Here is a 25756-nt window from a genome sequence, read left to right as displayed (position 1 = left end):
ACATAAAACAAAAATGCTAAAGAAGCGGCAAAGTTTGCCTCCCGATGCACCACAGGGTGCGGAAGGGAACAATCACAACATCCCAAAGGTTACTAGTGACCAGAAAATCAACTTAAGTACCATAGCTATAAAGCAGGCCAGAAGCTAGGAATACTGTTGTGAGTTACGCTAAATTGAGTTACACTAAATACTTTCTACCAACTGTAAGACACAAGTCTGCAATGCAAATTATTCTTTCCAGATGTCTGGGTAACAGAAACTTCAATATCACGAGAGAAAAGAGGAACATTATTTGGGACTAAAAAAATCCCAATTGACTGGAAACTCCCCACCATTCTAGATATTTGTTTCCATTCTTACTGCAGTATATGGATTAAAAACAACATGATAACAGCCTGGGCTACTCTGGCAGTACCTCCTAAACCACAGCCTCTAACAATGAGCAAGCTAAGAGCAATAGTTGCAGGGAAAACAGCACCACCTGCAAATTCCCTTGCAAATAAATATTTCATGGCTTAGAAGTATAACACCGCTCCTTCACCATCAATGAATCTCAATCCTGGACCTCTCCATGTTGAGCGTACCCTCACCAGAAGGGCTTCAGCAATTCACGGTGGCACCTCAAGGGCAATAGGGAAAGGGCAAGAAATACTGGCCTTGCCAAAGAAGCCCACAGCCTGAGATATGAGCTATAAAACAGGAAGTGACTTCATATTTCTGCTGCTCGTTGCCTCTGTCTCATCATTAATTCAGCACAAAATTATGTGCATTGCTAACATCAGAACTTGTGGTTTTATGTATGAAATACAGTGAACTGGACAGGTTTCAGTTCTTAACCATTAGACCATGCAATATAAGAGCAGGATTAGGCCATTTTGCCCATTGAGTGTTCTCTGCCATTTCATCATGGCAGATCCATTTCCCCTCTCAGCTCCAATCTCCTGCCTTCTCTCTGTAACCCTTCATGCCCTGACTAATCAAGAATCTATCAACCTGTGTCTTAAATATACCCAATGACTTGTCTCCAGAGCCACCTGTGGCAACAAATTCCACAGATTCATCACTCTCTGGCTAAAGAAATTCTTGCACATCTCCATTCTAAATAGACAATATTCGATAGGTTTTAATAAGATCAGATTCAGATTCAGTTTATTGTCATTTAGAAACCACAAATGCAATGCAGTTAAAAAATGAGACAACATTCCTCCAGAATGATATCACAAAAGCATATGACAAAACAGACTACACCAGAAAATCCAGGTAACGTTTGGCAATCCCCAATCCAGAGTCCGGAGAGGCTGCTGCATATTAATATCGCACTACCGTCTTAGCGCGTTCCCCGGAAAGGAGCTCCAAATCCACCAGACAAACAAGACCAAAAACTAAAGCTACAAGACCTGCACAAAACCACATAATTACAACATATAGTTACAACAGTGCAAACAATAGCATAATTGATAAAAAAAAAGACTATGGGCACAGTAAAAATAGTCCAAGATGTTAAAGGATTGTAAGTTCAAAAGAAATCACCACAGTTTCCACAAGTCCCCAGGGTCGTGACAGACTCACCATCCCACGCCGGCGGCAAAAGGGAATACCCCCGCTATGGACTTCCACGGCGGCGCCCGACTCAGCCTCACAGACGCAACACACAATGGATGCTCCGTCGAAACCAGCCTCGCAGGCGCAGCACACACCAAAAGCGACCTGAGTCCGTTGAAAGGACTCCGAGTCCGTTGAACTTCCAAGCCGACAACCATCCCCTCCGGCACAGCTTCTCCGAGCTCCATTCTCTGCCAAGCGTATTAAAACGGCCCCACCAACAGCCATCAGCAACGCGACCCCGAGGACTGGGGGCCTGTTCTTCCCAGCAGAGTCCCGGACCTCACAGCAGCAACAGCAACGAAGAAGGTCTTCCTGGAATTTCCCAATGTTTCTCTGTGCTTCCACATCCGTTTTCAATCGATTATGATTGCGCACGGCACCCCACTTCACAAATAACAGATAATCAGTTCTGGAGTGGCCGCTGCAAGCTGCATCGCGCCGCCATCTTGGATCTAAGATGTCCCCTCATTCTTCTGAATTCCAGTGAGTACAGGCCTAGAACCATCAAATGCTCCTCATTTGCTAAGCCTTTCAATCCCAAAATCACTTTTGTTGACACTCTTAAAAGGAGAAATTTGCAAGTTTAGCATTATGGCTAGAGGATAGGGAAAAGTAAGAGGTAGAAGCTTATGCCAACTGCAGCTAATAAACTAGGTATGATAGGCATAGGACAAGATGTAGTTATTCTCCATGGTTTTGGAAATCCCTCCACGCACAGACTCAGCAGCAGCACTTCAATCATATAAACCCTGCAGTTAAGAACAGTCACGGGGTAGCTACTGCTGCCTCCAATCTTGCACCACCTTGTCCTGTGCAAGAGTAAACGCCGTACATTGTGTTTGGAGATGTTAGGAGTATCTGCCAACACGTGGCTTGAGTCTTCGTCATTTAGCAGTGTCAGGTATGGTATGCAAGCTGAAGTGAAGCTCAAATATAAACTCCAAACTGCAGATTTTTTTTATATAAGCAAGTCATGAGGTTTGGTGTCAGGAGGTGTTTTTGAGATGAGGTATATACTTGATGTGATAGAGCATTTGAGGATTCATTGACTTTTTCCACATAAGGTTATTGAACTTTACATGACAATATATTCAAGACCAGAAGACCAGTCTGCTGACTATCTGTTCTCAATGCCTTCATCATGGAGTGGTTTTCTGATGGGTATCCTAATCCCCATCTTGTCCATTCCATCTCAACCAAAACCTCCAATTGAAACCTCTGGACCTGACTCACTGCCAAATTCTGCAATTCTCCAGAATTTCCTGGGAGTCAACATTAACTCCATGAAGTTTACCAGTCACTGTTTCAGACACAGTTCACCTTTCCAGTCTGCACTGGAGTGACATCGGCTACTCCCAAGATTGACCCTTGTGTTATGCTGTATTAAATTTTATAAAATATTGAATGGTTGTCAGTTGGAGCTGTTCAGACTCTCTTTATGAGCTTGCAGCATGCAAGATGTCAAGATATCTATACAAGTTCAACACTGTAGGGTTAGTTAAATGTTTGCTGATAGTGGCTAGATTCCTTCTGGTCTCAGACACAGTGGCATCAGGATGTCTGTTGATGAACACAAGTTGTTTGAATGAAAGAGACTATGCTGAGTTAGTGCCATGAGAACAAAAGTTCAAATAGTTTGTCTCTATGTCTCGCAATGCTTATGGATTGAACCCCTATTTATTGAGGCACCTTTAGTTCGGATCTTGGGACTTCAAGCTAGACCTAGGGATCACGAACATCGTTGCTTAGGATGGACCCAGGGGGATTTCACGAGTTGGAATTCGGATTTCCTCCAACAATACCAAAAATCAAGTCTCCCAATGACAGCAGCAATCAACTGGAGACTTGATCTCTGAAATCTTTGTAACTTCCTATGTAGTATTTCGTGTGGTTTACTTGTGCTGTTTTATAGTGATAAATCAGGCTTAGGCAACATTGTTGTGCTTGTAAGCAAATTACCATGATTCCTGGACACTTGAATTGTTTGGGTATTTTGGGTCTGATCAACCTAGCCCATTAGGCACTGCAAGCATGGTCCAGGAAAATGTGGTGGTGGACAAGCAAGTCGAACGATACCATAGCCGAGTCTTACCAAGTATCCAGGTGGACAGATAACCCTGAGGGTTTTGGATCACAGGTTAAATTTCTATGCAAATTGGGTCCTCCCTGATTTTGGGAGAAGGCATTTGCTGAATTATCTAATGTTAAGCTTCCATGTGCAATATTATAATGCCTTAAGCATATAGCTCTTCTCTCTTGCAGGGATTGTTTGCCTTAAGTAGGGTGGATTTTTATGACTGCATTACAACAATTAAATGCTGAGAAAGCTGAACTCTTTGAGGAAGTTTCACAATTGCAGTGTGAGTTGGTGTACTTGAATTCTCAGAACACTTTCTTAAAAGAAACAGCAAATACAACGAAGAACGCACTTTCTGGAGTCAAACAAGTTGCTGAGGCATGTAGATTGGCTAACGTAATGCAAAAGAATCATATTCAGTAGAGTTGTATGACAGGGGATCCTGCCCAGATCCGATCTATGGTCCTGCAGAATGACTGGCATCCAGACACCTGGGGCAGGAATATCTGATATGATGATAATTCAGATGGGGACAAGAACAGTGTAATCGAGGTGCGCCCCCACAGACATGCAAAAGTTGAAGAGGAACACTGGAATGCTAATGAACAACATCAAGCTCCAGCAGCCATCTGTGTCACCACTGAAACCACCATTTGCAACTTCACTATCGCTCAGCCACAGGATTTGGCCCAAAGGCAAAATCCTTGCCCAGCTGGCTCACCTGCCTATGGGATTTAGGAGCCTCCCAAGAGTTTTTTAATGTGCATGAATTAAGTCAGTTAGGGTCGTTAACAATGCTCCCTTGGTCTCGGCGGAGTTGCAGGCTGGTCAGGCTGACACACCTGAATGCTCCCCGTGGGCAGTGGTTGTACCAGCTGCTCATGCTCGCTACCCTGCCTCTTTGGAGTGGGATGCATCTCCCCGTCCCTGGAAAACTCCTCTGGAGGCCTTTTCCCACCTCCATGATATGGCAGCGCAATCTGTCATTTATAATAACAATGTCTTTAACGGCCCCTTTCCCCTTGGCACATGCACCCAACTGAGGGGATGGGACCCTCACGGTGGAGAGGCATTTTGCTGTTAAGGCCAGCTGAGGGTTGGGCTCTTGCAGAGACGAGAAGTCTAATATCCCAACTTGAAGGGTCAGAGGTACATTTGGAGCAGGTGGGGGCTAAGGCTGATTTTCTAATGCTGGCAGCAGCAAGGGCAATCTGAGCGCATGATGAATGGAACTAAGAATGCTCCAAAGCAGCCGAAGGCTGTGCCTCAGCAATCAGTATCAAAGAGCTCCTCTTCCCATCTTGGCAAAACGGAAATGCTTCTGTCCCTGCTAAATGATAATTGACAGTGTACCTACTGGTGTTCTTTATGTTTTACACTGTGAGCATTCTGACCCTGATGGATCGCATTCAATAGCCAAGACAAAGGGACCGGTCGCCTTTCTGGCCCTTACATCAAACTGTATCGTTATCCCAAAAGGGAGGACATTCCCTGGCTGTATCCGGATTTGGATGAATTGGGCCCTAGATGGTGGTTTACTCAATGTGTCACTTAGGTGTAGGGCCAGGCCTCCAGGACTACCGCTGTTGCTGTGGCAACTCACATTTCCTGCGTTCCAGAAGGAGACATGAGGCCATACGTACCGATTACCCTTTGGTGGTCACACGGCAATAAGCAGTGGTGAATCGACCTGGTGGACACTGGGGCTGAGGTTACCTTATTACATACATAGTCATCCGTAGCGGTATACAGGGGAGTGCGTGTATATGGGATAGTTTTTATGGATGGTGTGCAAACAAAGGTCTGCCTTGTTATTCACAGTCCCCATGCTCATCTCCCAGGCTCCTGAAAACTTTTTGGGAATTGATTTGTCAATGGGAACTTCTATCATGATACCCTTGGGAAAATTTGCTTTTGGTATTAGGAAGATATCTATTCTGGTTGGGAAGTCAAAATGGGAACCTGTGTTTATACTTGCCATCGTAAACAGTACTTGCCAAGCAGTATCACATTCCAGGAGGGTATAAGGAAATCTATGAACCAGTCGAGTCCCTTTTAAACGTGGGGGTTCTTCATCCTCCCTCATCCCTTATAATAGCCCTGTTTGGCCAGTTCAGAAACTGGATGGTTCGTGGCATATGACCACTGGTTATTGCAAATTAAATCAGATTGCTTGTCCACTAGCCACAGCTGGTCCGGAAGTTGTGACACTGATTGAGGACTTTTCTAGTGGGACTGACAGTTATTATGCTGTTATTGATTTGCCTCATGCTTTCTTCTCCATGCCTATTGCTCATAGATCAGTTTGCATTGACATGGAAGGGTGTTTACTACACCTTTACAAAGCTTCCACATGGATACGTTCATAGTCCTACCTACTATTTGCCATTGTGTGGTGGCACAGGATGTGTGTGAATATGTCCTATCTCCTAGCGTTACAAAAGCCCCCTATATAGATGATGTGCTATTGCGGGGATCCCCTCTGAAGAGGAGGTTTCTGAAGCCCTTAATACCTGAGTTGATCACATGCGATCGAGAGGATGGGGAAATTAACCCCAATAAATTACAGAGCCCATCTATGACTGTTCATTTTCTGGGAATACAATGGACGAAGGACGATAGGATAATTATGGATAAGGTCAGAAATAAGATCCTAGACATAGCACCCCCTATGACAAAATAAGAAGCCCAATCCTTTTGGGATACTGGCGGTGTCAAATGGTCCAGTGTTTCAGAGACTCATTGTAACTGAAGTCATGGAATAAGATACATAACATCAGTGTTGTGATGCATTTGAAAGATTTGCCTATTTTTTCTTGATTTTAGATTATTTTATCCTACTGTTGGTATTCAGAGAGAAATTACCTCCTCTGAGGAAGAAAACTACTGCTAGAATAATAGTTTTTATGAGCAACACATACACACAAAATGCTGGAGTGACTCTGCAGGGCAGGCAGTATCTATGGAAGGGGATAAGCAGTCGACATCTTAGGCTGAAACCCTTAGTTGTACATCCATAACTTTAAAAATTAACACTTAGGATTGTTAAAATATAAAGATACAAGTTACAGCCATGATATCAAAACATAAACTGAACAGAACTATTTTCATTTGCCCTTTTGTATTTGCCCTTGGCATATGCCATTACTGGCAAATAAAGCATTTCCTTCCCTACTGGAAAAATACACGGAACTTAAAAAGGAAAATTGCTTGCATTGCACCTATGCATTCAACTTGAATAGAAGTTAAGTCTAGAACAGTATTCATTAACATAACAGTACTGATGAGGAAATTGTTGCATTTTATGAGTTGATCTTGTTCATGATTTCATTAATATCTTCTGGGTGCGTTTTCTGGTATGTTTTCTTCATGAAGAGAAAATAGAAATATACTGTATGTCTTTAAATATGTTAGCACCTACAGAAACTCATGGCACTGCAAAATCAGATGGCATAAATAGCATATAGATCTCAAGCACAGAAAACTTTAATTTAAGCCTAGTTTGAAGAGTAAAAGTAGATTAGTTGCCTTGTCTAACTCAGTTTACAGTTTATACAGACAGGTAAATATCTGTTTTCATCCAAATAAAATGATACTCCTAGTTTAATAGTACTACATGGGAAGTAGATTTAACTTTTGAAATAAATTTTTAAAAAGCCTAGATTTTCCACTTTGATTGAAGTCTTGACAAAAGTTAAGGCAATGCTCAAATTGTGCTTATTCATATGGAATGGGCTGACAGTAATATCATTTAGAATTCACCCTAATCTAAAAAAATCAAGGTGGGCTTTCAGTTGCTAGAGACAGGTCAGATTAGGAGTTTGTCAAAGAGGGAATAGTTTATCATGTTAAAGTATTATTATAAATCTCCATTCGCTGGAAATTGGAATCTTCCAAAGCAGTGATTTCGAAGTTCAGCATTATGGATCCAAGCAAAACTCATCTAGTCTGTAAGAGGACAGAGAAACTTTTGGTCCACTGGCTGATGCCTCTGCCATAGTGCTGTCATGGAATGTCCCCAGGAGGAAGAATGTGAATAAGACAGATTAGATTGCAAGGAATTCATGCACAAGAAGTACAAAGGTCAATCAAAGCCAAAGACAAGATCCCATTTGTGCTAAACCTGCCAGAAAAAAATATTTGCAATTTTTCTCAAGTTAGGTAAAGCAAGGGGAACAGAACACATCTTTCTTCCTGCAACAATCCCTCAAAAAACAAGTTTATTTTCTGTTTATGCTAAGAAACAAAGATTCAGATTTAAGTCTGGTCACAACCTTGATACACATAGAGATGCTTCTTGCAATGCTTTACACTCACTTGTTTAGATTTCAAAGCATTTTTCAGGTTATTTTCCCAACAGCTTCTGACCTCAAATGCATTTTAAGTGTCCTTATTTGCCAACAGTGTCTAGAATGTAACAGAAAATCCTCTACATCTTAGCATGCTCTTGGTTTTGTTTGTAATACTCTAATTAAAGTCTAGCAAATCACTTAACAAAAAGATAATTTACCGGTCTATTAACCCAAAGGCTTGGACCACCAACCAAAAAAATCCAATTCAAATCCCACCAAAGAAGATATTCAATTCAAATTAATGATCAGAATTTAAAAAGTAGTAACAATTCACCTTTTTTATGTACTTTATATTTTACATTATTGGACCATTTGTGACTACAGGACCAGCAATATAGCAGCTTCCTGGATGTAGTATGAAATGTTCAAAGAAGGACAAGGAATTGAACTCCGGTGTTTAGACAACAGTAACTGTGCTTGAGAGGCATGACGACATCAAGTATTGGTAACTCTGGTCAATGGGCATCAAGGAGAGAATAAATCTGAAGTCTGAAGTCATATCTTTGTCAAATAAGGAAAACGCCAGCGTGCCCAGCCAGGACGTTCTGTGCACCAGAGATCACGAGAAGCCATTGAATTGTACATTCTCGTGAATGAGATTTGAAAAAGCGAGCGGGGCCTGTTGGGTCATTCTGTGCGTCTGAGAATGTGGGAAAAGGATCAATGAAAAGAAGTTAGGTTTAATTGGAGCGGCCATTGTGAAAGTTGGACAGTGTTAGAGTGGGGAGCTTAAAGCTTTGGCTCAAAGAGGCATCGGCAAAGAAAGGCGGGGGCTGTAGACAAATTTTTCAGTAATTTTTGGTCCAGTTAGAGCAGGATAGTGGAATGCTCCACTTGGAAGATGTGAGGAGACAAAGACCTCTACTATCCCTTGACGCTTACACCTGCAAGAAGTGCATCCAGCTGCAGCTTCTTACAGACTCCTTTAAGGAACTGAAGCTGGAGCTGGGTGAACTCAATAACCATACAAGAGGCTGAGGTGTTGATTGATAAGCAACACGGGGAAGTAGTTACACCTAAAGTGCAGGACACAGGTAACTGCGTGACCATCAGGAGGGGGAAAGAGGATAGGCATTCAATGGCTCAGAAGGGAAGCAGGAGAAGAGGCAAACTGTAGTGATAGAAGATACTTTGATTAGGGGAGCAGGCAGGAGGTTCTGTGGTTACAAATGAGATTCCAGGATGGCATGTCGTATCCCAGGTGCCGGGGTCAGGGACACCTCACATCAGGTCTGTAGCGTTCTTCAGTGGGAGGCTAAGCAGCCAGAGGTAGTGGTCCATGAGGGCACCAATAACATTGGCAAGAAGGATGCGAGGCCATGCAGACGTTCAGGGAGTTAAGAGAATAACTTAAAGGACAGATCCTCCAGGGATGTGATCTCAGGACCTGTACCATATGATAGTGAGCCCAGAAAAGGAAGATAATACAGCTTTACTTGTGTATAAGGCTAGAGTGCAGGAGGGAGGGCTATAGATTTTTGGATCCTTGGGCTCCCTTCCAGGGAAGATGGGACCGATACAGACAGAGAGATTTGCATTTGAACAGGAGGGGGATTAATAACCTTGTGGACAGGTTTGCTAGTGCAACTCCAGGGGGTTTAAACCACTGGGCTGGGAACCAGAAAGTCATGACAGAGAGTGGAGTGGTTACAGAGAAAGATGTTGTTAAGCCTACATACAAAGACAGCAATTGAAATATGGGAATAATGCCCTAGCATGTCTATTTCAATGTAAGTAGCATTGTAGGTAAAGGAGAAGAGCTTGGAGCATGGATCAAAACATTGAATTAAGACATTGTAACCATCAATGAGACTTCGTTGCAGGAGGGGCAGGACTGGCACCTCTATGTTCTGGGGCTCCATTGCTTAAGACGTGGTAAAGCAGGAGGGATTAAAAGGAGAGGGGTGACTTTACCCATCAGGGAAAAAGTCATGGCAGCGCTTGGGAAGGACAGACTGGAGAACTCGTCGACTGAAGCTATATGTGTGGAACGAGGAATAAGAAAGGTATGACCACATTGATGGGATTATATTACAGAACACCAAATAGTCAGCAGGATTTTGAGGACCAAATTTGTAGAGAGATAGCAGACAGTTTCCACATGTTGACTGGGACTTCAGTACTATAAAAGGGCTGGGTGGGATAGAGTTTCTCAAATGTATAAAGGAAAGTTCTAACTACAGAGACTGTGAGAGTGAAAATTCTAAATTGAAGAAAGGTCAACTTTGATTGGATCAGAAACAATTTAGTAAGGGTGGACTGGGAGAGGTTGTTTTCTAACAACAATGCGCTTGGCAAAAGGGAGGACTTCAAAAGTGAAATTTTGAGATTACAGAGTTTGAATATTCCTGTCAGAATAAAAGGCAAGGCTAACAGATTTAGGGAAGCTTGGTTTTTGAGCTATAGAGGCTCTCCCAGAAGAATAGGGAAATGCATAGCAGATAAAGACAGCAAGGAACAAATACGGTTCTTGAGTACAAGAAATGAAAGAGAATACTTGAGGGAAATCAGGAGGGCTAAAAGAAGGCCTGAGGTTGCTCTAGCAGACAAAGTGAAGGAGAATCCCAAGGGTATCTACAACTTAGGGAAGTCTATAGTCATGTATTTTGGAAGAAGGAATAACAGCATAGACTATTTTCATAGAGTATAAACAGGGAGCAAATTTAGAAATCAGGGATGTAAGCAGACTTTTGGGAGTTCTCATGCAGGATTCCATCAAGGATAACTTACAGGTTGAGTTGGTGGTAACGATGGAAAATGCAATGTTAATTCATTTCCAGAGGACGGGAATATAAAAAGCAAGGATGTAATACAGAGGTTTTATAATGGCATTGGTCAGACTACACTTAGAATATTGTGAGCAGTTTTCAGCCTCCATCTAAGTGCTGCCATTGGAGAGGGTCCAGAGGAGTAGTTTAGGAGAATATATTGGCTGGAGTTTAAAAGAATGAGTGGGATCTCATTGAAATATATCAAACATTGAAAGGCCTAGATAGAGTGGATGGGGAGAGGATGTTTCCAATAGTAGGGCAGTCTGGGACCAGAATACAAAGGCATCCCTTTCGAACAGAGATGAGGAGGAATTTCTTTGGCTAGAGGGTGCTGAACCTGTGGAACTCATAGCCACAGGTGGCTGTAGAGGCCAAGCCATTGGGCATATTTAAAACAGATGTGAAGAGATTCTTGTTTTGTAAAGACATCTAAGTTTACTGGAAGGGGGCAGGAGAATGTGGTTGAGAAGGATAATATATCAGCCATAACAGAATGATGGAGCAGACTCGATGGGCCAAATGGCCTAATTCTGCTCTTAAGTCTTATAGTCTTATATATTAAGAGCAAAAGATAGCAAGGGACAAAGTTGATCCTCTTAAAGATCAGCATGATCATCAATGTATGGAGACGAAGGACACGGCAGAGATCTTAAATGGATCGTTTGTATCTGTATTTAGTCAAGAGACAAACACAGTCTATAAAACTGAAGAAAAACAGCAGTGAGATCAAGGATGGTATACAGATTACAGAGGAAGCGGTGCTTGCTGTTTTCAGGCAGATTATGGTGGATAAATCCCTGGGCCTGATAAGGTGTTTCCTCAGATCTGTGGGAGGCTTGTGCACAATTTTCAAAACATCACTAGCCAAGGGTGTGGTACCGGAGGATAGCAAACGATTCATTGTTTAAGAAATGCCTAAGAATCAGATGGAAAATTATCAACCACTGAGCCTGAAGTCAGTAGTGGACAAGTTTTTGTAAAGTATTCGAAGGGACTGGATAAGCATTTGGATATTCAGGACATTATTAGGTATAGTCAACATGACTTGTACATCGTAAACTTTTAATAGGTTAGGAGCTTTTCTCCTGTGGCATAGGAGAATGAGGGGAGATTTGATAGAAGTAGACAAAATTATGAGAGGCACAGATAGGTAAATGCAAGCAGGATTTTTCATTGAGGTTAGGTGAGACAAGAACCAGAAGTCATAGGTTAGATGTAAATTGTGAAATACTTAAGGGGAACATGAGGAGGAAACTTCTTCACTCCAATGATGGTGCGAATGTGGAACATCAAGCTCGGAGAGCCTATTAGAAGATAAGACAACCAAAAGACAACACAAGAAAATTATATTTCCATTCAATCATACATGCATTGATGAAATCCAGATCCTTTCTAACTTCACTTCTACCCTCTCCATTATGCTTAGCAACTTTGGATACCAATATACAGTCAGCATGAAAAGAATCAGAGCAAATACTGGAGGAGTAGGACTGTTTTTTTAGAAAGTTCCTGTTTAATAATTTGTATACAACATTAAACCAATGTTTCTGTGGAACTTCGAAAGGAACAATAGAATGTGGGTCAATGCTAAAGTGGGCACTGACACAGAACTACCGGACATCTACTTAAATTATTGTACAGTTAGCTGTAATAAACCCATTAGTTACTTTTTAAAAACTGCCAATATGCCACTTCAGTCTAACTGTGAAACCTACAAATGAAAACTAACTAAATCTTTTATCCTAAAGAGGGTTGGTCACATTGTAAGGTTAATTAGTGTTGATCCTAACTGCTTTAGTTTAAGGTTTGGGGAGAAAAAAAAATGCTTATTTTTGTATAATATACACTGCAAATACCATATTTAATGTTGTCAGAAAAAGCTCATCTTCACATTTTAAGTTTACTTCAGGATCAATTTTTTTTTTAATTACAATTTCTTTGAAATTTACAATGATATTCTGTGAACAACACTTACAGACAAGTAAAGGGAATTGCTGTTACCTCTCTCACTGTCATCATCCACGAGAATAACCTCCGCAAGGACATTCTTTGGGGAACGAATAATTACACTGTGAACCGTACGAAGCAGAGTACTCCAGGCTTCATTATGAAAAACAATGACAACACTTGTGTCTGGAAGATCATCTTGATAGACCTTTGTCTTGCATCTGAATGGAAAATGCATAATAAAACAGTTATAACCTTTTGCTTAGAGTCATAAGTCATAGAACACAACAGCAGAGAAACAGGCACTTTGGGCCAACTGGGCCATGCCCAACTATTAATCTGCCTAGTACCATCAACCTGCACCCAGACCATTACCCTCCATATCCCTCACGTCCATGTACCTATCCGAATTTATCTTACATGTTTAAATCAAACCACTTCTACTGCCAGCTTGTTCTACACTCTCACCACCCTCTGAGTGAAGGTCCGCTTATGTTCCCCTTAAACATTTTACCTTTCATAATTAACCCATGGCCTCTAATTGTAGTCTCAACCAACCTCCATGGAAAAAGCCTCTATGCACTTACCCCATGTATAACCCTCATAATTTTGTATATCTCTATGAAATCTCCCCTCATTCTCCTAAACTCAAGGGAGTGAAGTCCTAACCTATTCCGCCTTCCCCTATAAATCAGATACTCAAGTCCTGGGAACATTCTTGTAAATTTTCTCGGCATTCTTTCAAACCTATTTACATTTTTCATATATATAGGTGACCAAAACTGCTTGCATTTCTCCAAATTAGGCCAGACCAGCATCTTAATCAAGTATAACACAACATCCCAACTCCTGAACTTAATACTTTGATTTATGAAGGCCAATGTGCCAAAAGTTTCCTTTATGACCTTAGTTACCTGTAAAGCCACTTTTAAAGTATTATGGATCTGTATTCCCAGACCCCTTTGTTCTACCTCAGTCCTTGGTGCCCTATCCTCACCGTACAAGTCCTACCTGAAGTACAATACCTCACACCTGATGGACTTCTTCACTGTTCACGACTGTCTACTACGCCCAATCTTGGTGTCATCCACAAACTTGCTGATCCAGATTACTACACATTATCATCCGGATTGTTTGTACAGATGACAAATAACAACAAATCCATTTCCAATCCCTGTAGCACACCATTGGTCACAGGCCTCCAATCAGAGAGTCAACCATCGACAACGACTCTCCAGTTTCTTCTGCGAAGCCAATGTCAAATCTAATTTACTACCTCATCTTGAACCTTCTTGACCAATGGGACTGAGTCAAAGGCCTTGCTAAGTCTATGTAGACAACATCTACTGTCTTACCTTTAACAGCTTCCCTGATAACTTCCTTGAAAAACTCTATATGATTGGTTAGGCAAGACTACCATTCACAAAGTCATTTTGACTATCCCAAAACAGTACCTGCCTATCTAAGTACACATGTATCCAGTCCCTTAGTATACCTTCTAATAACTTACCTACAACTGATGTCAGGCTCACCAGCCTATAATTTCCCAGCTTATTCTAAGAACCATTCATAAACAATGGAACAATGTTAGCTATCTTCATCTCACCTGTGGCTAGAATATTTTAAGTATCTCTGCTAGGGTCCTATCAATTTATGCACTAGCCTCCCACAGGTCCAAGGGAACATCTTGCCAGGCCCTGGAGATTTATCCAACATAATTTGCTTCAAAACAGCACGGACCTCTTCTATAATCTGCATACCGTCCTTGACCTCACTAATGCCTTGCCTCACTTCTATGGATTGTTCCTCTCCCGAGTAAATACAGGTGAAAAAATACAATTAAGATCTCCACCATCTCTTTTGGTTCCATGCGTAGATAACCACATTGATCTTCAGGTGGGCCAATTTTGTCCCTTGCTATCCTTTTGCTCTAATATAGCTTTAGAAGCTTTTGGGATTCTCCTGATTTCTTTCTTAAGTGTTCCCTTGCATTTATTATACTCAAGTACCTCATTTGCTTCTCCCTGCCTATACCTGCTATGCACCTCCTTCTTCTTAACAGGGCCTCACTATCTCTTGAAAATCAAGGTTCCCAAATCCTGCTATCTATTGCCTCTTAATTGAGAGTGCACATCCAGAGTCACCCCATCCCGATTATAGAAGTTAGATGATAAGAGCAACCTTTGATATCACAAATTAATAGAGCGTATTTTGCCAATCTTTTAACTTTGGTCACAGTTGGTATCCACCTGCTTGCTCTTTGCTTGGACTGAAGTTATTAGCATAATTAATAGAGCTCAGCAGTAAACATTACTTTGCTTCTGGTCCTTGTTGAATGGAGGCATTATGGCTCACATTAACCTGAATCAATATAAGAGAGCCTGCAGATGCTGGATATCCAGAGCAACAGACACAAAATGCAGGACCAACTCAGCAGATCAGGCAGCATCTATGGAAGTGAATAAACAGCTGATGTTTCAGGCCGACACTCTTCTTCAGGACTGAAGAGGAAAGGGATATAAGCCAAAATAAAAAGGTGGGGAGAGTAAAAGGAGGATTAGCAAGTAGGTGATAGGTGAAGCCAGGTGGGTAAGAAAGGGAAAGGGCTTGAGAAGAAGGAGTCTGACAGGATAGGAGAATGGACTATGGGAGAAAGGGAAGAAGGAAGGGCACCAGAGGGAGTGATCAGCTGGTGAGAAGAGGTAAGAAGATAGAGTGAGGAATAGAAGAGGAGGGAACGGGGGGGGTTGGAAAACATGACCAGAAGGAGAAATGATGTTCATGCCATCGGGTTGAATGCAACCTAGACGGAATATGAGGTGTTGCTCTTCCACCCTGTGAATGGCCTCATTGTATCAAAAGATAGAAATTCTTGACATGTCAAAACGGGAATGGGGATAGGAGTTAAAATCGTTGGTCATCAGGCCTATTCTGCTTTTGGCGATGGAGCGGAGGTCCTCAACAAAACAGTCTTGTTGTCTTTGCAAACAACAAAATAAATAAAGCAAACTGTGCTAGAAATAAAAGAGGGACTAATTTAAAATACCAGCATAACATATCAACAAATTCTGTTCAGCATTTTATTTTACACGATATTTTCCATTTGATAATGAAAATGTGCTTCAGATGATGCTTTTCAAGATCATTTAATTAATTGTAAGGTTAATGAATAAAGCCAGCATGTTAAATATTTTAGGAAAATAATTATTGAACTCATTTTTACAGAATTACAGAATAAATTGCTCAATACATTTTTACTGCATATCATTTACAAAGATGAACTCAATTGCAATATAACATCAAGCAGTCCACCCAAGTCATTCAATCAATTTATTGACTTAGAAGTCCCCATAATTAGATTGGTTATAACTGAATATTTTCAAGGTTATATTTGAAAAAACACTATTTCATATATTAAAATATGCAAATGTTTTACAAATTATTTAAATTCACTTAGCACAAAGACAATGTAGCTAAACAATTTGTAACAAAGCAAAAAACCTGAAGGATAAAATAATTTTATAATATTCTGCTGATGCATAGATAATCACTGTAAAATTCAATTAAATTGCTTAACATTTTCATTATAATTGCACTATTAGTATTCTTTGTATTAATAATGCCAGACAGCTCAGAAATACTTGAACATAAGGAATGCATCAACACTGCAGAACTGAATTCTGCACAGCTGTCTAGCAGTATGAACGCTATTCATTCATTGTGAATTAACCTCCTCTCTCAAAGTAACAGAATGGCAGAATGAGGCCAATGGAAAATCCAAGTTAGACCAAATGCAGCCTGCTATCTCCAAAGGCCTTCCTTTCCAAAAGTTTTCAAACACCTTTCTGACAGGAAAATTGTCCAAAAACTACTACAGTATCAATCTAGGGATAGAGATTTAATGTTTTCTGTATGATGCTTGGATAGATTATCCATTTTAAACATATAACTGTTGAGGCAAAGCTGCTTGTCAAAATCCAAACGTGACTTCAGCATCACATTTGATTCTCTTGAGAGATCAAATTTGCAGGTTCATGTTCTAAATGGACATCCTTCAATCCTGAAGTCGTGCCCTCTTGTTCTAGACTCCCCTACCATGGGAAATAACTTTGCCATATCTAATCTGTTCAGGCCTCCTAACATCTGGAATGTTTCTATGAGATCCCCCCTCATTCTCCTGAACTCCAGGGAATACAGCCCAAGAGCTGCCAAATGTTCCCCATACGGTAACCCTTTCATTCCTAGAATCATTCTCAGGAATCTTCTCTGAATCCTCTCCAATGTCAGTATATCCTTTCTAAAATAAGGAGCCCAAAGCTGCACACAGTACTCCAAATGTGGTCTCACGAGTGCCTTATAGAGCCTCAACATCACATCCCTGCTCTTATATTCTATACCTCCAGAAATGAATGCCAACATTGCATCCACTTTCTTCACCACCGACTCAACCTGCAGGTTAACCTTCAGAGAATCCTGCACAAGGATTCCCAAGTTCCTTTGCATCTCTGCATTTTGAATTCTCTCCCCATCTAAGTAATAGTCTGCCCATTTATTTCTTCTACCAAAGTGCATGACCGTATACTTTCCAACATTGTATTTCATTTGCCACATCTTTGTCCATTCCCCTAAACTGACTAAGTCTCCCTGCAGGTTCTCTATTTCCTCAACACTACCCACTCCTCCACCTGTCTTAGTATCTTCGGCAAACGTAGCCACAAATCCATTAATTCCATAGTCCAAATCATTGACATACATCTTAAAAAGCAGCAGTCCCCACAATGACCCTGTGGAACTCTACTGGTAACCAGCAGCCACCCAGAATATCTGGTATACTGCAGATGTTTTCCACTGTAAAAAATAATGCAAAATACGCATTCAGTTCCTCTGCTATCCCTGTGTCTCTCATTACAATATCTCCAGCGTCATTTTCTATAACACATGTAGAAAACCCTGAATGTACCTGTTGCAAGTGCTGCTGTCAGACCACCATGGAAGGTGGGAGATTCCACTCCTCCAGGTGACCAACCCCAAGACTGGATAAATACAGCAGAAGTTACTTCCTTCTCAGGTTTTAGTCACTCTGAATGGAAGGTTAAGCCCCTCGAGGTTTTCTTGGTTTGGTTAATAGTTTTACCCTTCTAGAATGTCTCAACTACCTGGTGCAGCAAAAGCTCCAACAAAATGTATTGCCCATTTCTGATGGCAGACAAGTTGCTGTAGTCCTGATTTTATCTGCTACTTCATTAGAGAATTAAGATATGTAGAAATATCACACTTTACAAGTGTACATGGGCAAGAAACACCAATGACAAAAATACACAACATGTTCATATTTTGAGTTCTTCTCTCTTTATTATTTTAATTCGGAGATACTTGCCAAAGTGGTAATCTGCATACACGTGCTGGAGTTCCTCGAGCAGGAACAACCCAAAGTTCTGACCCATTTGTGAGACAGCCAGCAGCAATGTCATTCCTCACAATTTGTACCAACAAACTGAAAAGCAATGCCTTTGTGGTCACCTCTTTATCTTTAAGAAAGAGAAACAGTTCATGTTCAGGAGATCCTTCTCATTGATTAAAGTTTTGAGACTGAGGAAGGAAAGGCAGCTGATAGGGCAAAACTGCAGTCAGTGGGATGAGATAAAATGTAATAAGGTGGCAAAATTAAAAGGGGTGATGAATAGAGGACTGTATACAGGTGTTATATTTGAATGCATGAAGCATATGGAATATGGTAGATGATCTTGAAGTGAAGTTAGAGAATGGCAGGTATGTTGTTGTAGTTGCCAATGAATCATGGCTGAATGAAGATTATAGTAGGGAGCTTAACATCCAGGGATACACATTGTATTGAAAGAACAGGTAGGACAGGCAGAATGGGTGGGGTGGCTCTATTGGTAAAAGATTAAATCAAATCCTAATAAAGAGGTGACATAGGTTCAGAATATTTGTGGGTAGAGTAAGAAAAAAATCTGTAAGGGTAAAAAGACACTGATGGGATTACATACCGGCCCCCAGACAGCAGCCGGGATGTATGCTACAAATTACAGCAGGAGATTAAAAAAGCATGTAATAAAATAAATTGGGAAAATTAGGTTGTTGCTGGATCCCGAGAGAGGAAATTTGTAGAATGTCAACAAGATGGCTTTTTAAGATCAGCTTGTGCTTGAGCCCACTTGGAAATTGGGTGTTGTGTAATGAACCACATTTGATTAGGAAAATTAAGATAAAGGAACCTTTAGGAGACAGTGATCATAATATGATAGAATTCACCCTGCAATTTGGAAGGAGAAGACAAAGTCAGATGTATCAGTATTACAGTGGAGTAAAGGAATTACAGAAGCATGAAAGAGCAGCTGGCCAAAATTGTTGGAAAGGGGTTCCAGCACAGTAGCAATGGCTGGGGTTTCTGCAACAATTCAGAAGGCGTAGGATAGATACCATATATCCCAAAGATGAAAAAGTATCCTAAAGGGAGGATGAAGCAACTGTGGCAGACAAGGGAAGTCAAAGACAGCATAAAAGCAAAGAGATGCCATAAAATGTAGCAAAAATTATTGGGAAGTTAGAGGATTGGTAAGCATTTAAAAGCCAACAGAAGATAACAAAAAAAACATAAGGAGAGAAAAGATGAAATATGAAGGAAAGCTAGTCAATAATATAAAAGAGGGTACCAAAAGATCTTCCAAATATATAAAGAGTAAATGAGAGGAGGAAGTGGATATCGGACTACTGACAAATGACACTGGAGAGGTAGTAATGGGAGAAAAGAAACAGCGGGTGAACTTCTAAAGTTTTTTGCGTCAGTCTTCAGTATAGAAGATTTGAACAGTATGCCAAAATGATTGTAGCTATTACTAAGAAGAAGCTGCTGAAAGGTCTGAAGGTAGATAAAATAGGCCAAAGGAAGTATGATTACCTCAAGGGGAAAACTTGCCTGACAAATCTTTTGGAATTCTGTGAGGAAATAATAGGCAGAATAGACAAAGGTGAATCAGTCGATGCTGGTTCTTTAGATTTTCAGAAGGTCTTTGACAAGATGCTGCACATGATGCTGCTTAACAAGAGAAGAGCTCATGGTATTACAGAAAAAAATACTAGCATGGACAGAAGATTGGCTGACTGGCAAGAGGCAAAATTTTGAATAAAGGGAACATTTTCTGATTGGCTGCCGGTGACTAATTGTATTAAGACCATAAGGTATAGGAGTAGAGTTAGGCCATTTTGGCCCATTGAGTATGCTCTGCCACCATGGCTGATCCAATTTTCCTCTCAGCCCCAATTTCCTGCCTTCTCCCCATATTCCTTCATGCCCTGACTGATCAAGAATGCATCATAAAGACTTGGTCTTCGCAGCTGCCTGTGGAAAAGAATTCCACAGATTCACCACTCTCTGGCTAAAGGAATTCCTCCCCATTTCTGTTCTAAAAGGACACCCCTCGACTCTGAGACTATGTCCCCTGTCTTAGATTTTCCCACCATCGGAAATATCCTCCACATTTCCTCTATCAAGGCCTTTCACCATTCAATAGGTTTCAATGAGGTCACCACTCATTCTTCTAAATTCCAGTGAATACAGGCCCAGAGCCATCAGATGCTCTTCATATGACAGGCCATTCAATCCTGGAACCATTTTCATGAACCTCCTTTGAACCCTCTCCAGTTTCAGTACACCTTTCAAAGATGAGCGGCTCAGAACTGCTCATAATACGCCAAGTGAGGCCTCATCAGTGCTTTACAAAGACTCAACAGTACATCCTTGCTTTTATTTTCCAGTCCTCTTGAAATGAATGCTGACATCACACTTGCCTTCTCACCAATGTTGCAAACTGCAAATTAACCTTATGGGGAATCCTGCACAAGGACTCCCAAATCCCTTTAGGTCTCAGTCTTTTCATATTTTCTCTCCCTTTAAAAAATATTCAACCCTTTCATTTCTTCTGCCAAAGTGTATGACCATACATTTCCTGACACTGTTATTCCATCTGCCAATTCTTTACACCTTCTCCTAATCTGTCTAAATCCTTCTGTAGCCTCTCTACTTCCTCAAGACTACCCGCCCCTCTAACTATCTTCATATCATCAGTAAACATTGCAACAAAGTCACCAATTCCATCATCAGAATCATTAGCATAAAACGTAAAAAGAATTGTTCCCAACTCAGACCCTTGTGGAACAACACTAGTGACCAACAGCCAACCAGAAAAGGCTCCCTTTATTCCCAAGGGTATTCCACAGGGATCATTATTGGGGCCACTTCTTTTTATCAAATATATCTCAATGATTTGGATGATGGAATTGATGGCTTTATGGCCAAGTTTGCAGACAATACAAATATAGGTGGAGGGACAAGTAATGTTAAAGAAGCAGGGTGTCTGCAGAAGGACTAGGACAGACTGGCAAACTGGGCAAATAAGTGGCAGATGGTATATAGTGTCAGGAAGTGTGTGGTCATGCACTTTTGTAGGAAAGAATAAAGGCGTAGATTATTTTTTAAATGGGGAAAAATTTCAAAACTCACAGGTGCAAAGGAAGTTGGGAGTCCTTGTGCAGGATTCCCTAAGATTAACTTGCAGGTAAAGAAGGGAAGTGCAATGTTAACATTCATTTTGAGAAGACTAGAATACAAGAGCAAGGATGTGATGCTGAGGTTTTATAAGGCATTTGTCATACTACGCTTAGAATATTGAGAGCAGTTTTGGTCCCCTTAACTGAGAAAAGATTACCCTCTTTTATGGATCAAGCCTTTGTATTATGGAAAACAAAAGGTATAACATGTTTTCGTGATCTATTTTTAGATAATAGTTACAGATGTCATTCTGAAGTAGCTTCATTGACCCACGTTTTGGTCTTGCCCTTGTTTGCAAAATTATTGTAAAGATATTTTCGGTATTATTTCAACAGTTCTGAATATCAAATTGCAACCGCATCCTATTACTGCAATTTTCCGTTTACCAATGATGGACAATATTTGTTTATCCCCCTCAGCTCGACAGATGATTGCATTTGTTACATTAATGGCTAGAAGATCTATCCTATTGAACTGGAAAGAAATTAATCCTCCAACTATATTTCAGTGGTTTTCTCAAACTATTTCTTGTTTGAGCTTAGAAAAAATTAGAAGTGTTGTCTTTGATTCTTCAGTTAAATTTGAAGAAACTTGGAGACCATTTATCCAACATTTTCATATCAGTTAAACTGACTTTTCCTAAACCCTGCTGCTATTATCCTTAATTATTTGGATGGAGGTGCGGAGTTATTGAAGCTACTGTGTATATTTGACATAACGCAATGGCCCATGTTGGTTAGGTTTTTTTTTCTTCTTATTTACTCCCTTTTTTCGTAATTACTATGAGTTTGGGAGGTTTTTAATATATGGTTTATCATCTATATGAATGTATACTTAACCTATTAATTATGTACTTTCAAACTCACTGTATCCATGTTTCATTTATGTTTGTTTAAAATTAATAAAAAGATTTAAAAAGAAAAGAAAAAGAGAAAAGGTGTGCTGACATTGGAAAGAGTCAAGAGGAGGTTCACAAGAATAATTCTGGGAATGAAAGGACTAATGTATCTGGAGCATTTGATGCCTCTGGGCTTGTACTCCCGGCTATTTAGAAGAATTGGTGGGGGGGGGGGATCTCACTGAAGCCTATCGAATATTGAAAGGCCTAGTCAGAGTGGATGTGGAGAGGATGCTTCCTATTGTGAGTGAGTCTATTACCACAGGGCACATCTCAGAATAGAGCAATGTCCATTTAGTACAGCAATTTGAAAGAATTTCCTTAGCCAGAGGGTAGTAAATCTGTGGGATTCATTGCCATGGATGTCTTTGTTGGCCAGTATTGAGTATATTTAAAGCAGAGGTTGATAGATTCTTGGTCAGTCAGGGTGTCAAAGGTTACGAGGAGAAGACAAGAGAATGGAGTTGAGAGGGATAATAAATTAACCATGATGGAATGGTGGAGCAGACTTGATCGGCCGAGTGGCCTAATTCTGCTGTTACGTCTTACGGATCTGATAGAGCAGAAAAATGAGGCCAGAACAATGGCATGTACGAGATTATGGTTGTTAGAGGTGTAAGAGAATGGAAGAAATACTCAGCAGCAACTGAGAAGAGAGAAAACATTAAGCAAACACCATGAAAACCATTTATTACCAGTTAATGACTTTTCATCAGAACTAGCCTGGTCAGAAGATATGCTGTTTCTCAAGCTTACAACATTGCGAGAGACTAAAGACAGACACCTGAGCAGGAGAATTGGACTGACAAACCCAACATCTTGGTGGACACACCAGCAGACCAAAGACAGAGATAAAGAAACTCATCTTATGTTCACCTCGATCTCATCTCTCATCCAGTCCAATATCCATGGACATAGAGTTCAAGACTTCCAAAAATATATATAGTTAATTCTGGTAACAAGAGGACCGATCAGACTATCAGCAAAAGACAGTCTCTCCTGTCTTCCTCTAAATTCACCTTTCTTCCTGATATTTTGTGGCTGTGTGTTCTAGTTCATTACAGAGACACATACCCAGAAATACTGCACCCTCTTTTGACAACGGCATTAAAGCATCGTCAGTCTGTTGTCCCAGGTGAGCATAAAACATGCTGTGGCACTTCTTTGAAGAGCAATTGAGTGGTCAGTGTTCTTACCAATAAACATCACTCTTTAAAGGTTACTAAATTGGTTCGTCACACTGCAGTCCGTGGGAGGTTACATAAACTGGCAGTCACATTTACAGCATTCCAAGGAGTCAATAGACTTCAAAACTGTATTTGTTCACATCGTGATTCAGAGCATTCTGAAAGAGAATGAAAGATGGATTTCTACTTATTTTCTTATGTATTTCTCTATTCAACATTCTCCTCTGCTTTTGGCTTGCTCTTGCACGTGTTTGAGTAACATTGTTTTGAGCTGGCAAGCAGGCAGAGTTTGTCTTTTCTATTTACAAAATAAATATTGAAAGGGCACTGGATGAGACAACATGAGCATGGAAAAGATCTGATAGACCCATTAACAAGCCAGGACCGGATGTCTAAAGGAACATCAACAAGGAATTTAAAAGTTATAAGAGCTACAGACTCAGCATCATGAGGTCAGAAGTTCATTGGCGGTTACATATTCGTCAGTTCCACCTAAACCTCCTCAGAAAATGAAGCAGCCCCATATCAGCATCCCATAAGATCTAGACACAATTCAAGCAGCTGACAGATAATATGTGTGCAATATATCAGGTAACCACCTCCAACAAAGGAGAGCCGAACAATATATACCTGATATACAGTATTGTGCAGAAGGCTTAGGTATTATATATATCACATACATATCATGACTATATATAGATAAACAGAGATAGAGATAGATTGAGATAGATAGATAGATAGATAGATAGATAGATAGATAGATAGATAGATAGATAGAGATAAGAGAGAACACATGCACTAGGGTGATGATAGACCTGATTCTGATATGGTTCTCTATTGTGGACTGAGAGAGGGAAATGGGACAGGAAGGGGGGAATCATGGTTGGGAAAAGGGAAGGGAGTGAGAAGGGGGCAGGAAACACCAGAAATGTTCTGTAATGATCAATAAACCAATCATTTGGCATTGCCTGGTGTCTCAGGGCTGGGTATGTCTGCACCTTTCCCTCTGCCACCTGTCCCACATCCCCCTCCGTGGTGCTCCACCCAAGCCGTTCCCAACATCTTTGCTCCCGCCATATTTACAAACTCTCTCTCCACTCCACATTGACAAATACAGTACTGTGCAATAATCTTAGGCACCCTAGCTACATATATGTGCCTCAGAATTTTGCACAGTACCGTATAATGGTAATATCATTATTGACATCCTAACCAGAAACTCAACTGAACGACCCAAGTACATCTGAGCTTACAAGATCGTTTGGAAACTGGATCCCTGTCGGCAAATGAATCACTTCCTACCACTCAAGTCCTTTCACCAGCTAGAACACAAGTCAGGTCTAGAACAAAATGCCTTGCACTGATTTAGCTGAGTGCCAATCCAACAGTTTCAAGAGCCTCAGTGCCACCTAAGAGGAGGCAGTCTGTATGATTGGCACGCTAACAAACTCCTTAAGCATTAAATCCCTTGACAGACTGCACATCATATGTGCCCTCTATAAAATATACCGCAGTTACTCACCGAAGTTACTCCAACACCCTCCAAAAAAAGTCTCAAACACCAAGAACAAAAGCAGATCAAGATAGAAATATCACTACTTAAAGGGTGTACTTGCCGCATATCATTCTGACTTAGAAACACATCATTATCCCTCCCATTGAAATATTGGAATTGTCTAGAGCATATATGTCAAACTCAAGGCCCGCGAGCCAAATCCGGCCCGCGGTGGAATTATCTTTGGCCCGCGAGATAATATCTAATTACTATTAAAGCTGGCCCCAGTAATCGAAGCGCCTATGGCGTATGATATGGCTAATGCTGAGTTTATTCAGGTACCAGGTTTTCAGGGTTTTTAGTGTTTATTCGGTTTCCCTGGTTTATTTCCTGAATATCATTAATGAATACATTTTTTTTTCTATTAGAGCTGGCCCGCCGGTATATTGCATACACCACTAATACTACAAATCCCACAATGCACTGCCAGTGCATTGCTCGCACTGAAGAGTTGAAAAGAAGTCTGGCGTCACAGCAGGCTATGTTCACAAAAGCCAAAACACAAAGTGAGGCTGCTGTAAAGGCTAGTTTTATTGTGGCAGCAGAGATCGCTAAATCAGCCCGGCCCTTTACCGAGGGAGAATTTGTTAAGAACTGCATGATGAAAGTTTGCGACGTCGTGTGCCCAGATAAAAGGCAAGCATTTTCAAATGTGAGCCTGAGCAGAAACACCGTTGCTGACCGTGTATGTGAGCTTGCCACCAATCTACAACAACAGCTGGTGGGGAAGGGAAGAGATTTCATCGCATATTCCCTTGCTGTGGATGAGAGCAGGGACACTTCTGATACTGCCCA

The 25756-nt window shown here is 40.9% G+C and overlaps 1 protein-coding gene across 3 annotated transcripts in view; it reads right to left on the bottom strand.

Moving 5' to 3' along the window:
• galnt13 (polypeptide N-acetylgalactosaminyltransferase 13) overlaps positions 1-25756 on the bottom strand; it is a 376169-nt gene that overhangs the window by 127617 nt on the left and 222796 nt on the right. For all 3 annotated transcript variants that reach the window (XM_073047335.1, XM_073047334.1, XM_073047333.1), the window contains exon 4: positions 12807-12973. In XM_073047335.1, coding sequence (XP_072903436.1) covers positions 12807-12973 — 167 coding nt within the window. The remainder of the gene's footprint in view (positions 1-12806; positions 12974-25756) is intronic.

Source organism: Hemitrygon akajei, chromosome 5 (assembly GCF_048418815.1).
Source record: "Hemitrygon akajei chromosome 5, sHemAka1.3, whole genome shotgun sequence".
In the NCBI taxonomy this organism is placed as follows: domain Eukaryota; kingdom Metazoa; phylum Chordata; class Chondrichthyes; order Myliobatiformes; family Dasyatidae; genus Hemitrygon; species Hemitrygon akajei.
The sequence above is the reverse complement of the archived record's forward strand: the minus strand, read 5'-3'. Positions and strand labels throughout refer to the sequence as shown.